This window comes from Silurus meridionalis, chromosome 11, assembly GCF_014805685.1.
Source record: "Silurus meridionalis isolate SWU-2019-XX chromosome 11, ASM1480568v1, whole genome shotgun sequence".
Classification (NCBI taxonomy): Eukaryota; Metazoa; Chordata; class Actinopteri; order Siluriformes; family Siluridae; genus Silurus; species Silurus meridionalis.
In genome coordinates this window covers 7,248,950-7,262,361 of record NC_060894.1, presented here as the reverse complement: position 1 = coordinate 7,262,361, position 13,412 = coordinate 7,248,950, and the positions used below count along the sequence as shown (strand labels likewise).

Sequence of the window (13,412 nt, the reverse complement as noted above, 5' to 3'; positions counted from 1 at the left end):
AGTCAAGTAATACCTTGGTGGAGGAATCACCAGTGCTGTTGTGCCACCAGGTGGTGCTGATGTGTCAAAATCCTCTATGGGTGAAGTGCATACAGGCTTGCTGGAGGCGAACTCCATTGCGTATTGAAGAACGTCCGCCAAAGGAAACCTCTTAGGACCAGAGCCATAACTGAGATACCTGAAACAGTGAGGCAGAATATTATTGTGAATACTGATCTCATACACACGAGGGGGGGAGAGAAAGAGAGAGAGAGAGAGAGAGAGAGAGAGAGAGAGAGAGAGAGAGAGAGAGAAGGGGGTGTAAAGCAAGAGGGGAGGAGAAAAAGAGACAGGGGTGAATCGGAGATTGAGAGTCATCCAGATTGCCAGATCTATAAATATAACCTAAACAAACTAGGCTTTTAAAGAGAGACAAAGTGGTGAGGTGAAGAGAATGAGAGAATAAGATAGACAGAAAAATAGATATTAGGGAAGATAGAGAGGAAAAAGTTGGAGACAGGCAGAGAGACAACTTAAAAAAGGAGCTGAAAGCGAAAAAAATACAGAAGGTGTGTGAGAGACAAACAGAGGTAAAGAAGGAAGAATAGACAAGAAAGAGGGAGATATATGAGACTGTGTCAGATGCCAATTACATTTATATAATGAAATTGGCATCTGACATATATCTCATATATATATCCCTCTTTATATATCCTGCTCAGGTATTTCTCGAGACCCCTTTGCGATATTGCCTTACAAATATTTACAATGTCACAGATTTCAATTACACTCCCGAAGACATTTTGTGTCTGAGACACAAAGCACTTTAGTCCATGTCGTAGTAACGCTCACCGAGAATTCAACACTGTTCTACATTTTCCTCCCTAAAGAAGGCTACTATTTTTACCTCTCGAGCCGCTGCTGGAGGACAGTTAGGTGCTCTTTCAGTCTTCTGATCTCTTCCCGCTTGATCCGTGTGATTTCACGATTCCTGTCCATGTACCTGAGAAGATGTGGGAAAATGTGTTTTATTCAAAACCTAAATCCGAATGCACACGAATAACAGAAAAGAAGGTCACTCACCTGTCCATGTAGAGTATTGAGGGAAACTCTAGCTTGTTATGGATCTTCTCGGGTCTGCCTAAAGCCTGGTTAAACTCAAACCGTGAGAGCTCGAAGGTTAAAACTGGGGGAAGTTCAGTAAACCAGTGCTGAGAAGAGAAAAAACACAATCAACATATTTGATGGCAAGTGCACACATACATGACCAGCAGAATGAAGACAGATTGCTCACCTCTTGTCCAGATTTGGCACAGTTTTCAGCAGAATGCAGAGACTCGATCTCGCCCTCCACCATGGCCGCCTCCAAACACTCATGTAGGTCTTTGAAGCCGTTTACCTGTAGTGGGTACTGTCCAAACATCTCAGTATTCTCAAACTTCTTTCCTAAAAGAAAAACAAGACATCTAAAAAACACATCAACACCTTGATCCATTCATTTAACAGATTCCCCTTTAAATAAGTCGTGACTCCCAAAACTAAAATCCCAAAACATTGGCGCTATTCTGAACACATCTGCGATTTCAGCATGATTACTGTTAGAACAAAGACCAAGCATGACGTTCTGAGAGAAACTGGGCAAATCTGCCACAGAGACGTTTGACATGCTGCAATGAGTTGTTCTCTGCTACTCGCCAGATCTGGCTCCTGCAGACTTCGCCCTCTTCCCGAGGTTGGAGATCCAGCTCAATGGTCACCGTTTTGACACCATTGCAGAAATCCAGCGCGAATCGCAGAAGGTGCTTGACACACTGACTGTTATGAAGGTGTGTAAACGATAGTGTGTAAGCGTAGAGGCCGTTCTTGTGTGTGTGTGTTTGGGGTCATTATTATGTTGGAAAACTTTTGTCCCAGTTTTTGAAGGGAGGGCATCATGTACTGCTTCAAAATGTCATAGCACATGTTGGAATCCATGTGTCCCTCAATGAACTGCAGCTCCCCAGTACCAGCAGAACTCATACAGCCCCAGACCATGATGCTACCACCACCATGCATGACTGTAGGCAAACACAATTTTCTTGGTACCCCTCACCAGGGCGTCACCATGCTCATACGTCTGGTTTTTAAAGCAGCTTCTGCGCCTGACGCACAGGAAACATGAGGCCTGTTCATAGAAGAAACCATTTTGGAAAACCTCTGTATGACCCTGGCCACTGTACTGTAACTCAGTTTCACAAAGTTACTGATCTTCTTATAGGCTCGGCCATCTTTGTGGAGAGCAACAATTTTATTTCTCAAATCCTCAGACAGTTCTTTGACATGAGGTGCCATGTTGAACATCCAGTGGTCAGTATGAAAAAACTGTACTCAAAGCACCAAATTTAAAACTTTAAAATGTAAAACTTCTCTATTACAAGATACACAAATTTGTATGGTCCTGTTAAGCAGACAAAACCATGATGAAGAGGACATGTGGCTTTGCATGGTTACATGACGTACAGTACATGAAAGATACAATATTACATATGCATATACACACACATATATATATCCCTTGTTTTTGTGTTATTTGAGCTGAAGACGGTCTTGAATCGAATCCATCTATCAGGTCGGAGAAATATCCGTCTGAACTCTAAATCAAAGATGAATGGAGGCCTGTTGATCTCACACACAGGACCAAAACTCTCCACAACTTAAAATTCCTTACCTTCAAGGACACCTACAGCCAGAAAGCGACCATAAAACAGCTCGACCATTGGGTTCTTTGGCTTCTCACCCTCTCTGTATAGAGAGAAAAAAAAAATAAAACTGAGTGAGGAAATCAGGTGAACTTGGGGGAGCATTAACCCTGGCATCCCATGGGTCATGCTGGTTGCTTATTCAATGGAACTAATCGAAGTCATGTGGTTAAATGCAGCTCATTTATCATCACAGAGCTCAGATAATGGCTAGCATACATACTAGGTAAAAGATCATAGGTCATTTTGATTGATGAGGGTGTGAGGTTTGAGAGAAAAGAGCAGGAAAGTCGGCTGTACGTCATAAAAACTGAAGGTCTTCCACATGAGCAGATGTGTGCTGGTGCTTACCTGTCTTCCTCTGCTTTCATCTGGAACGCGTCCTCTAGCCAGTCCAGCAGTTTGTGAGTGAACTCACTTACATCCTGCTGTTAAAACACACACACACACACACACACACACACACACACACACACACACACAAATCACTTTCACAATGTCATAAAAGAGCTGCTGAGCTTTTTGCACACAGGTCACGCATACACCAACAGAACACCAGAAATCATTGCCCACTTATCACCAGTAATCACTTAAATGCCCTAATATACATTTTAGCTCACAGGAAACAACACAGTGCTGTAGGCCACAGAATATCTATCAGGTCTGAGGTCTAAAAAAGCATCCAGGGCTGTCAAAAAAAAAAAGTCCCCAAAGCCAACCTGCTGTGATTCGCTGGATTTGAAGGCATCTTTGAGGATCTCCACAGCCTTAGAAGGGTCGACATATTTCCTCCTGGATCCCACCATCAAGGAGAAGAGATTCCTTAGCTCCTGCATGAAGGGTAGATTCCTGTGCTCCTAAACACACAGAGAAATAATCACAATGCATGTTACATCTGTTTCTTTCGTTTGTTCATTACATCCAATGCATGTACTGTACATAACACCTTGACTAAAAGTGTTCTTTTTACTTAAATTTCATACTTCAAATCCTAAATAGCATACTTTTAAAAGGTAGGGGTTATCATTTGAGTCATGACACTCACAAAGATGCATTTAATAAAAATAATAATAAAAGTCAAACTGCAGGACTACACATATTTTTGCATTTAGCTGCAAATTTGCCTTTTACCTAATTTGCTTTATACAAATAAGAGACAAGGTTTTGCTATTTGTCTGACAGTTAAAGACCAACAACAAAAACAACGCCAATTAAAAAAGCAAGAATGAACTCTGGAGATAAATGGTGTAAAAAGAAGGGCTGGCGAGGAAACTCTTTCGGCGCAGTTTGTGCTCACAACCTACAACCTGTACAAACACACCAACTAGCAGGAAGTATCAAGCTAAACGCAATCAGAGAAATACAGTAGGTATATGGACGAAAGTACTGGGACACCTGACTTTTCCAAACATATGTGGCTCTTCCCCAAACTGTTACAACAAAGTTGGAGGCACGCAGTTGTATAGGATGTCTTTGAATGCAGTAGCATTTCATTTTCCATTCACTTGAATTAGAAGATCCGAACCTGCTCCAGCAAGAGTTACATGAAGATATGCTTCACAAGGTTTGGAGTGGAAGATCTTGAGTGGCCTGCTACAGAGTTCTGACCTCACCCCAATTGAAAACATTACATCAGTACCTGATTTTACTAACAACCTTGAAACTGAATGAGCAAATATCTCCATAATCACATTGCAAAATTTAGTGGAACATCTTCCCAGAAGAGTGGAGGTTATTATAACAGCAAAAGGGGACTAAAAGTGGAATAGTATGTTCGAAAAGCATGTGCCAATTTTATGGTCAGGTGTCCACAAACAATTGTCCATATAGAGCATGTCAAAATGCACAATATATTAAACATCCAATTACATTTAAAGACGTCATGTCTCAGTTCAAACTCAGTGGCCTACTTGCCTGGTGTTATTTTGACAGCTTTTAAAAGACCGAAATGATGTACAATGTTCAATTAGATCCGGTTTCAAAGTGAAAAAAAAATCATTTTGAGGAGTAATTAATCTTTAACGCTGTCCATTATGCAATGCAGTTATCGCAATCACTGTACTCGTTCAGACATGAAAAGAGTACAACTGAACAAAACAGGAAAAAAAAAAAAGATTATCACTGAGAAAGTGTGTAATTTGAAGAGATGTGGTGAGGGATACTTGGCTCTTGTGCACTTAACATAGAGAATGTCCTTCACATAAAATGTCATATTAGTCAAAAATACCTAAGATATAAGAAATATATATAAATATATACACACATATTCTGACAATTATTCAGATTACATAAAGCCGTTTCTCACTTTGAGATGTTCTCCACGGCTTCGCTAAGACTAGGAGCAACAGAATAGATTTGTAAAGTCTTATATCCAGTGACTTCCCCCAACCTCTCATGATTACAGCCTAAACCCTGTCTCGGCTTTTCCAGGAGGCTTGAAAAGCAAGCGAGAAATCGAGTGCAGTACTGAATCCTACCAGGCACGGTGGTCCAGCGACCATAGAAGCTGCTTAGCACAGATTAGACAAATAAAGCTGAGAAATATTCTTCCCTCAGTTCACGCCGTCTGCGCAATGACTAACCGGGGCTCTGGGATGAAACTGGGGCTCTGCAAAATTTTATTAATGGTCACTAGGACGAAATATAAGATGGTGTGTTTGGGATTATTACAGGTGGGTTGGTGTGTGAGCGAGACGGAATGGAAAAAAAGACCACCTTCTGGTTTCGGGGTAAATCCTGCACCCGGGTGGGAGGAGAGTAGTTCAACACCAGTCTCTGGAACTCCAGCAGGTTAAACAAAGACTAAAAAAGAAAAATGTACAGAGAAAATGTCAGTATTAATAAATATAAATAAACTTTCGAAAAATGTGGTATAAGTGAATGCCCAGTCAGTTTAGCACCACATTTTCCACAGTAAGGAAAAAAGACTAGCCATTCTGTTATGACAAAAGTGATGGCACCCAGTGCAGAAATGCAGGAAACATTGCTGTGTGACAATGTAAATGTGATGTGCTGTAACTTTTTTTGTTGAATTCTTACGTGCTATTTTTGTCTAATGTATGAATAAAGAAAAAGAAAAAGTCTCGTGCTAAGAAATTGTTTACTGACTTGTTTGGCATTGTTATTTAGTCATCTTTACACATCGGAAACACATGCATGTGGTGGTTAAATTCTGAAAGTGTACATGCATTTTCTGAAATTCTTCCACTGCTACACAACAACACGGTGGAGATTGGCCACGCCGGTGCATTGTGCAGGTTAAGTAATTAAAGCGCGTTTCGTTTTGATTCTTGCGCAAGAGGTCTGACTGCATTATTAATATACAAGCCCGCACAGAACAGAATGTCAATAGCCCTCCCTGTAGCTTTCAAATTTGCTTTGGCTTCTTCGGGAGTCCGATTACACATGTGCAGGCAAACAGCATGTGACTGTGGATCCAGTGACCCAAACACGTATCACTCCATGGCTCGTGTTTAACTGCAGGCCAGTGAAGATCAACACACAGCACAGCACTATAAATGGAGATTTATTTAGCGCAATCAGGAAAAATTTGCGCTTTGCAATTGGCCGATTTCCCCGAGAGATGCATTTGATAGCTATTTACTAGCATAAATAAATATACAAAAAAATCCATCGAGATTAATAGTTACAGTACTATTTGAAACAAGAAAGCTAATTTTACAGACACTAGTATCACCTTGTCCCTTATCTAACACGTTATTAACAGGCTCTAACATGCGCAAAATACATATTTAGTGTCCAACTGAAGGTCTATAGCGCTTTAAGCCTCCTAAGGGGGTGATTGGGATAGCTCTGTGATTTATTTTTACCTGTGGGGTGTCACATTTTACTTTCATGACTTATTATAAAACAAATATATCCGACAAACCGTGCTGAACAATGAGACCTGGGCACAATGGCGCTCACTTGTATGACGGCACTGAACCAGCATGTGTTGCCCACGTTCTTCAGGCCAACGGGGCAGTTACCCTGCCGCTTCCTGTCATGAGGGTTGGGGGAGTCGCTCCACACCTCCGTGTGTGTGCGCTTCAGGCTGGCTTTGTTCTCCGCTATGCTTGCCTCCAACACCCTGAGAGATAAAACAGCACACTAGAATCCTTCTAAAATCAAAATAATGTAAATAAATCAAAGAGATTGTTTTAACTCCAATAGTACTCTTTAACACCACAGAACAGGAACAACAATAAGAAGTCTGAGTTTGTCATGGCTTGTGAAGCACCTGCTGATCGCCTGCTCCTCATCGGTGATGCCCGTCTCCCTGAAGGCCCGGTTGGACTCCTCCAGGCTGAGCGCGATAGCTCTTTGAAGGTCATCTTTGTCGTCTCCTGTCAGATCAATCACATCTGAAAGACGAGTCAAAAAGCACCCCGCTTCCTTTATTCAAGATGAACTCCCGCAATGATATAAAAGAAACAGCTCTTTACTACAATGAAATATATAATTTACACCACCATCAAGATTTACAGCATGTGGAAATAATTATCAGGTCTGGCTCTTGATGCATGACAAGAGCTTGGATATTCTTATTCATGTATTCATGAGTCATAATTTAGGGGTAGTGTCGCCATTAAATACTTTCAGTTATTAATATATGTAGCATAGAACTTGGACTGTTTCTCATCGGAGCAAGTGGACGTGCGTCCAAGTCATCACTCACCCCCCGAACAGTAGCTACACAACTCAAATTAAACGAGTCATGAGAAAGCTGATTTCCAAGCCTGGAACATTTTTTAGCTGTGTACCCAGAGCAGGAGTAAATACATACTCGTGTCAGCCTGGCTGCCGACGCTGATGTATCTGTCGTTGCCGATCTGGGCGGTTTGATAGTAGGTGGCTTCATCCTGTTGAGGGACTTTGGCGTTCTTCTCTGTAAGAAAGGCTACTGCCTCAGCTAAGTCACCATTGCTGACCTGATGGACAAAATGACACCATTCAAAATGGGTCTGGTTTCAGCATCACACTTACACTAAAATGTGGTTCATTTAGGCTACTCATGTTGATTTTGTCAGGGAAGGCTGAAATTAATCTGGTAATCTGTGAAAGCCCCAAACAAATCTGAGTTTTGTCCTAAGGGACAAAGGTTTTTGCTTCAACAAGCTGCTAAAACATGAACTAACTTGCACAGTAAAAGTTATGCAACATCACATGCAGCTACAGACAGACATAAATATTCTATAGTAAATAATTTTGTTCCCGTCCTGTGATTGATTATTTTCCTCTAAAATGTAAAATAAGTATTGACGGCACTAATAGAGCCTCTTTACCTGTAGGGCCTGTTGTAATAGCTGAACATCTGTAGTGCCAGTAACTTCCCTCAGCTGATTCAGTAACGTCTGTTGATGCTGTGAAAAGATCAAACACACAAATCTAAAGTTGTACCAGATATACACATAGGATCTTATTGTTTTTGGAGAAATTGAAATGCAGCATTGAAATGCACATGTTCTTACTAACAGTACTTCTTAAAGCGGTTTTAAAAAAAAATAAAAAATAACCCTGTTTATTCTAACTTTGTATAACAACGTCATGGATGAGCACAATATAAAGTTTTACAGCTGTGATCAGTGATTTTGGGTTAAGAGAGAAAAAGTCCTTTCAAAAACAAACCCTTTCAAAAACACAGGCTTGCTCGAAAGCAGAGCAAAGTTTCTCCTCTTTTAGCAGATCGAGTGGAAATGTCAACACCAAAAACCTTTAATTCTGATACAAGCCTTCTACGAGGCCTTAAAAGGAACTGTGTGAACTAATGAGTAATATAAATGATGGGCCAAACCACATGCGTGTCATTACTGCTATGTGACTTTGAAGTAACTGAAAACTAGGCAGGACATTTCTCACAGATCATGTGCTCCAGCTTTCCCAGAGTTCTCACCAGAGACTTTGAGAAAAACAGCAATAAATAATGCATCCCACCACACCTCACCTCACCTCACCCCACCCACCTTGATAAAGATGTAAGGAATAATAAGAGAAAACACATCAGATTAAAAAATATATAATAATCTCCTGGCACCAGGTTAATTACAATATTGAGTCACACGTCTCTTCTCCAAGCAGCTGCTTCTGAGCCATCAATCTAATTTTAATAAAATGCCATATGATGATAAAGAAGCTTCGCAAGCGCCCTTGTCCGCACGCTGACAAGCATAGTTTATGTACATCTGACTACAGGATACAGTCAAATACAATACTTTACAAATAATTGTAAAAACTCAAATAAATGTCAGTGTACTGGTTAAACGTATTGATGAATCAACTGAAATACATGCATATAATGGTAAAAATCGAACTTCTTGAGCCCTGGTTTCTCAGCTCAGCTCTTTTCTAAGGTATACAGGAGATTTATAATCTTTATTTAAAACGTTATAATCAACGTGCACAAAAGCAACAATAAATGACAAGAAGTTACAAACCTCACTATCGATTGCAATGTGTTCGAATTCTAATTGCAATCACTTTCTGACAGGAAATGGCTCCAGTGAAGTATGGATGCACTGAGGATGGGATTCTGTGCCCACAATTCGATTGTAAAAAGCACAGGCCTTTACAAATGCCTACAAATCTATAGTACTGTGTGTTTTAGCAAAGTTTTAGTGGATATTCATGTTTATTTTTTAGTCTCTATATTGTTTTTAATTTTGTTTTGCGGTCTGGGTGATCCCATACTGCATCCATAATATTCAGGTCTGACTGTCAGTGTATATCAGCTGTTTTTTCTTTAAACACAATTTCACTTCATTATCACGCTGTTATCCTACTTTCCGGAAGGAATGGTGATTAATTAAAACCTGTCTGTACTTTACAGCATTCATTAACTATAGATTAAAACTAGATCACCAACATCACTAGCAGGACAGACTCTTCACTATGTTTTACTGAAGGCTACCAGCACTCATTCTTAAATCTTTCTTCAAATCTCATTCTCACATACTGTCAAAGAAAAAACTTGCATTTATCTCACTGTAAGAATCTTTTGAACTGATCTTTATTCTAATCTTTGTGAAAGTGAGTCTATATTATAATCTTATTACCCTGTTCCACTTCTGGGAAAGTGGTTTCTTGGCTCCACAAAGACCATTACTGTTCATGCCTTTTCAGACAGGCCATCTAGAAGGGTTCATCTTGGCATCCCAAGCAAGCTGCCAGATGCTGAGCCCCGGTCTGTGGTCTTTGGCATTTTGAATGGAATGATGTGATTGAAAGTTGGCCTTATTATTAGGAATTCTGATTAATTAAACTCATACAGCATGTGCATGTGATGCTCAAGCATGATTTACACAAACCTGGTGTAACAGACCTTTTCCACAGCAGTCATTTTGAAATGATATAGTGAGACAAATACAAGTGTTAGCAATGACTTAAATTAGGGTTCTGTTCTATTTACGTTTACGAGAACCAGGTTCCTGCTTTTGCAGAAGTGCAGGAGGTCACACTAAAAACCTGCCACTTTATCTATAGAAGCTCATTTAGTTCCTTTATGCTGTTATAATAACCTCAACTCTTCTGGGAAGATGTTCCATTAGATTTTGGAGTGTGCTTGTAGAAATTTGTGCTCGTTCAGACACAAGGGTTTTGGGCGAGTTCCAATTCATCCAGGTCTGAACTCTATAAAAGGTCACCCAAGATCTTCCACTCCAACCCATGCAAACCTTCATAAAGCTGGCTTTGTGAACAGGAGCCTTGTCATGCTGGAACAGGTTTGGGTTCTAGTTTAAGTGAAGGGAAAATGTGATGCTACCCATCCAAAGACATCGTATAGAATTTATGACCTCCAACTTCAGGGGTTTCAATACTTTTTCCTATATAGTCTATCAATCATCTATCAAACTGTCTTGTGAAAAGAAGTGATTTTTTTCTGCAAGTTGTCCTTAGTAAAGGAATTACTTACTCTTAAATTGTGAATTGAACAACTTTTGGATCTTTGGTGTTTTGCACTGATGAAGAATCGGAATTAAGTAAATAATCATTATGTGACAGATAAACTCTAGATTTTACACTCTGGATATAAAATTCAAATATTCTCTCTAACAGCTGATTTAACCCTAATCAAGCAGACAATTACTTTATCACTTCACCCTACAGCTCTCTTCTTTTTTTTTTCCAACAAAGTCACATGATTGACCTGTTCATGCAGCACAGGATCATTTCATAACTACTGAAGCATACTGTTTTATCTTGTAATGCAAATTATACTGCGTCAGGCAGAACAAACTTTCCTTTTTTCTCTTAAGGACACAGTTTTTCTAAAACACCTTTAAACCGATGGCACGCTGATCAGACCGCTCTTCTCTCACGCACACACAAATGATATGACCCTCAGCCACTTTCCCAGCGTGCACAGCGGCATTTCACAACCGTCCTTTGACAAGCAGTGGCGATGCCAAAAAAACCTGAGACCTCAGATGACACTTAGATGAGCGCAATAAGAAAACACGGCCTGTGTGTTTGAAATGTTTTGAAGGAACATCGGCACAAAAACTCTGGTCTGGGAAGTATGTATGTAAAGACTTGTTAAAAGCAATACTGACCGCATGCCACCGTGTTGGGAGAAATGTGCATAAAAGTAAACTTGTGAACGTTATATAAACATATATAAAAGCAATAAACTGTCCACAGAAGGACACACTTTTGTGGACACCCAATTCGCCTACCATCTGTGCTAAATACTACCGGAGATTAGAATCGGTGCATCCCAAATCGCAGTAAGCTGAAAGAAGTATTCCAAAAGGCTAGAAAGGAGTTTGTTTGCCACAACAGAATGTCGCGACTACGCAAAACAATGCCCACTTCTGTTACATGGTGTTGTAGTACATCTACAGTACTTTTAGTGCATAAGATTTAGATTTTGAACAAGGTTTGCAGAAAAGAAAGAGAAAGAAATGTTATACTTGTCACATAGACATTATAGCACAGTAAAATTCTGTCTATGCACAGCCCAGGGATGTTAGGAAGCTGGAGATCAGAGCACAGTGTCGGCCATGATACAGAGAACACAGGGGATTGAGGACCTTGCTCATGGGCCCTACAGTGTCAGCTTGACGGTGCTGGGGGTTTCAGCCCCTGTCTTTCCGACCAGTAAGCAAGAGCCTTAACCACCATTTTGTAATGTGATCCTGGTCAAAAGACAAAAATTACACCCCTGAGGGCTGAAGCACATATCTTCTCTCCTGGAGCATTTTTTATCTTCTATATCACATTAGAGTTGAAAAATCACTAGACTAGTAAAAGACGTGCCAGTGGAACACATGCTTTCACGGTTTCCCATCACTAAACACGAGATAGTTTTGCTTCAGTTTTCATTTTATTTTAGGGAAATCATGTCTAAGAGGTGACTAGTACAGGACACTAAAGACTAGACTACTACAGGATGAGTCAGGAACATGTTCCCACTTATTTCCATCACTGACCACATTAAAAATGATATGAAACCTTATGGTTTTGTACGATTAATTTGCACTACATGTTTTAAGCTGCATTCAGTTTTTCTGTTTATTTCTGTTTAAATGGGAATCATGTCTAAGAGGTGCTTAGACTTCTTTCCAGAAATGTAACTGTCCTTGAGAAAGATCTCTACTGGAGCATCTACTGAAGCGTGTATAGTCTCTCCTGGAGCATCTTCGATCTTCTACAATGCATTGAATTGGACAAATACAAGACTAGTATGACCAGGATGAGTTAGGAGAACATGTTCCCACGTTTTCCCATCACTGGCCACGTTTAAACATGATCTGAAACCCCACGATTGGTTTGACTTGAACATAAACACACACACGCCTCAGTCTCAGTGAGTAATAAACGCGTTATAAACATGTTACACATGTGGATGTTGCGCAATCGGTGCAACGTTTTATTAAATCTCGAACGACCTGTTCGGAATGAAACAGTAAATAATGAAAAATACAAATTGAAAACAATGGTTGAACATGCTGAAGCAGTCCTCTACCCGAGCCCAGGCGGCGTTACGTGGCCAGCAGCTCGTTTCTAGGCGTGTCACGCAGCCCATGTAAACATTTAGCTACTCGGCTAGCTGACTAGCTGACACTCTGGGAAGATTCTGACGTGAAGGGTAATGCAGTGCAGCTCGCTCAAAACCTTTTGTAGCAATAAATAAGCAAACAAATAAGTAAATAAATAGATAAACAAATTAAGTAGGTTGTGTGCACATAGCTCCAGGTGGAAGACTCGCAGACGCTAGCTAGTTTGTTCGCCCGCTAAAGCTAACGCTAGGTTTCCGCACAGTGGCGCAAAGAAAAAGCGCTGGGTTACCTTCTGAGAGTGCTGCTGGAGAACATTCTGCTCCACGGTCATGGCCGCTCCAGGTTGCAAATTAAATGAAATTTATATTTTAAAAAAACCTCCGAGTGCTGGAGTAAATACTAGTTAAAAGGTCCCCCCGCGGAGTAGCGCAGCAGCGGGCGCCATGGGAAGCGCAGGCATGGGATACAGTGAGGGGGGTGGGGCAACACGAGCCGTTTTTTCCCTACCCGTATTCGACTCATCCCGCCTTCTCCACTCGGATTGATCAGTTTCTCAATGCTCCTACGAATAAGCCAATTAAATTCGGAGTAACACAGGGTGCTGGCCAATCAGCGCACAGGATACAATCGTGAGATTGTACGAATACGGGCGGGAAACACGAAATGGGACAACGTCGTTTTCGTTTATCCTGAAGTG

At 40.7% G+C, this 13,412-nt stretch overlaps 1 protein-coding gene across 3 annotated transcripts in view; it reads right to left on the bottom strand.

The window, feature by feature from the left end:
* The window catches only part of usp25 (ubiquitin specific peptidase 25), a 31,826-nt gene extending 18,636 nt beyond the window's left edge, over positions 1–13,190 (bottom strand). The window contains exons 1-13 of one of the 3 annotated variants that reach the window (XM_046861188.1): positions 13,005–13,190; positions 8,003–8,080; positions 7,504–7,648; positions 6,958–7,081; positions 6,645–6,807; positions 5,433–5,519; positions 3,437–3,574; positions 3,069–3,145; positions 2,687–2,760; positions 1,274–1,425; positions 1,063–1,190; positions 887–982; positions 14–178 (exon numbers count right to left, since the gene is read on the bottom strand). In XM_046861188.1, coding sequence (XP_046717144.1) covers positions 14–178; positions 887–982; positions 1,063–1,190; positions 1,274–1,425; positions 2,687–2,760; positions 3,069–3,145; positions 3,437–3,574; positions 5,433–5,519; positions 6,645–6,807; positions 6,958–7,081; positions 7,504–7,648; positions 8,003–8,080; positions 13,005–13,046 — 1,469 coding nt within the window. In that variant the 5' untranslated portion in view covers positions 13,047–13,190. The remainder of the gene's footprint in view (positions 1–13; positions 179–886; positions 983–1,062; positions 1,191–1,273; positions 1,426–2,686; positions 2,761–3,068; positions 3,146–3,436; positions 3,575–5,432; positions 5,520–6,644; positions 6,808–6,957; positions 7,082–7,503; positions 7,649–8,002; positions 8,081–13,004) is intronic. The other 2 variants (XM_046861190.1, XM_046861191.1) reach the window with 2 other exon arrangements.
* Between the last annotated feature and the right edge of the window lie 222 nt (positions 13,191–13,412).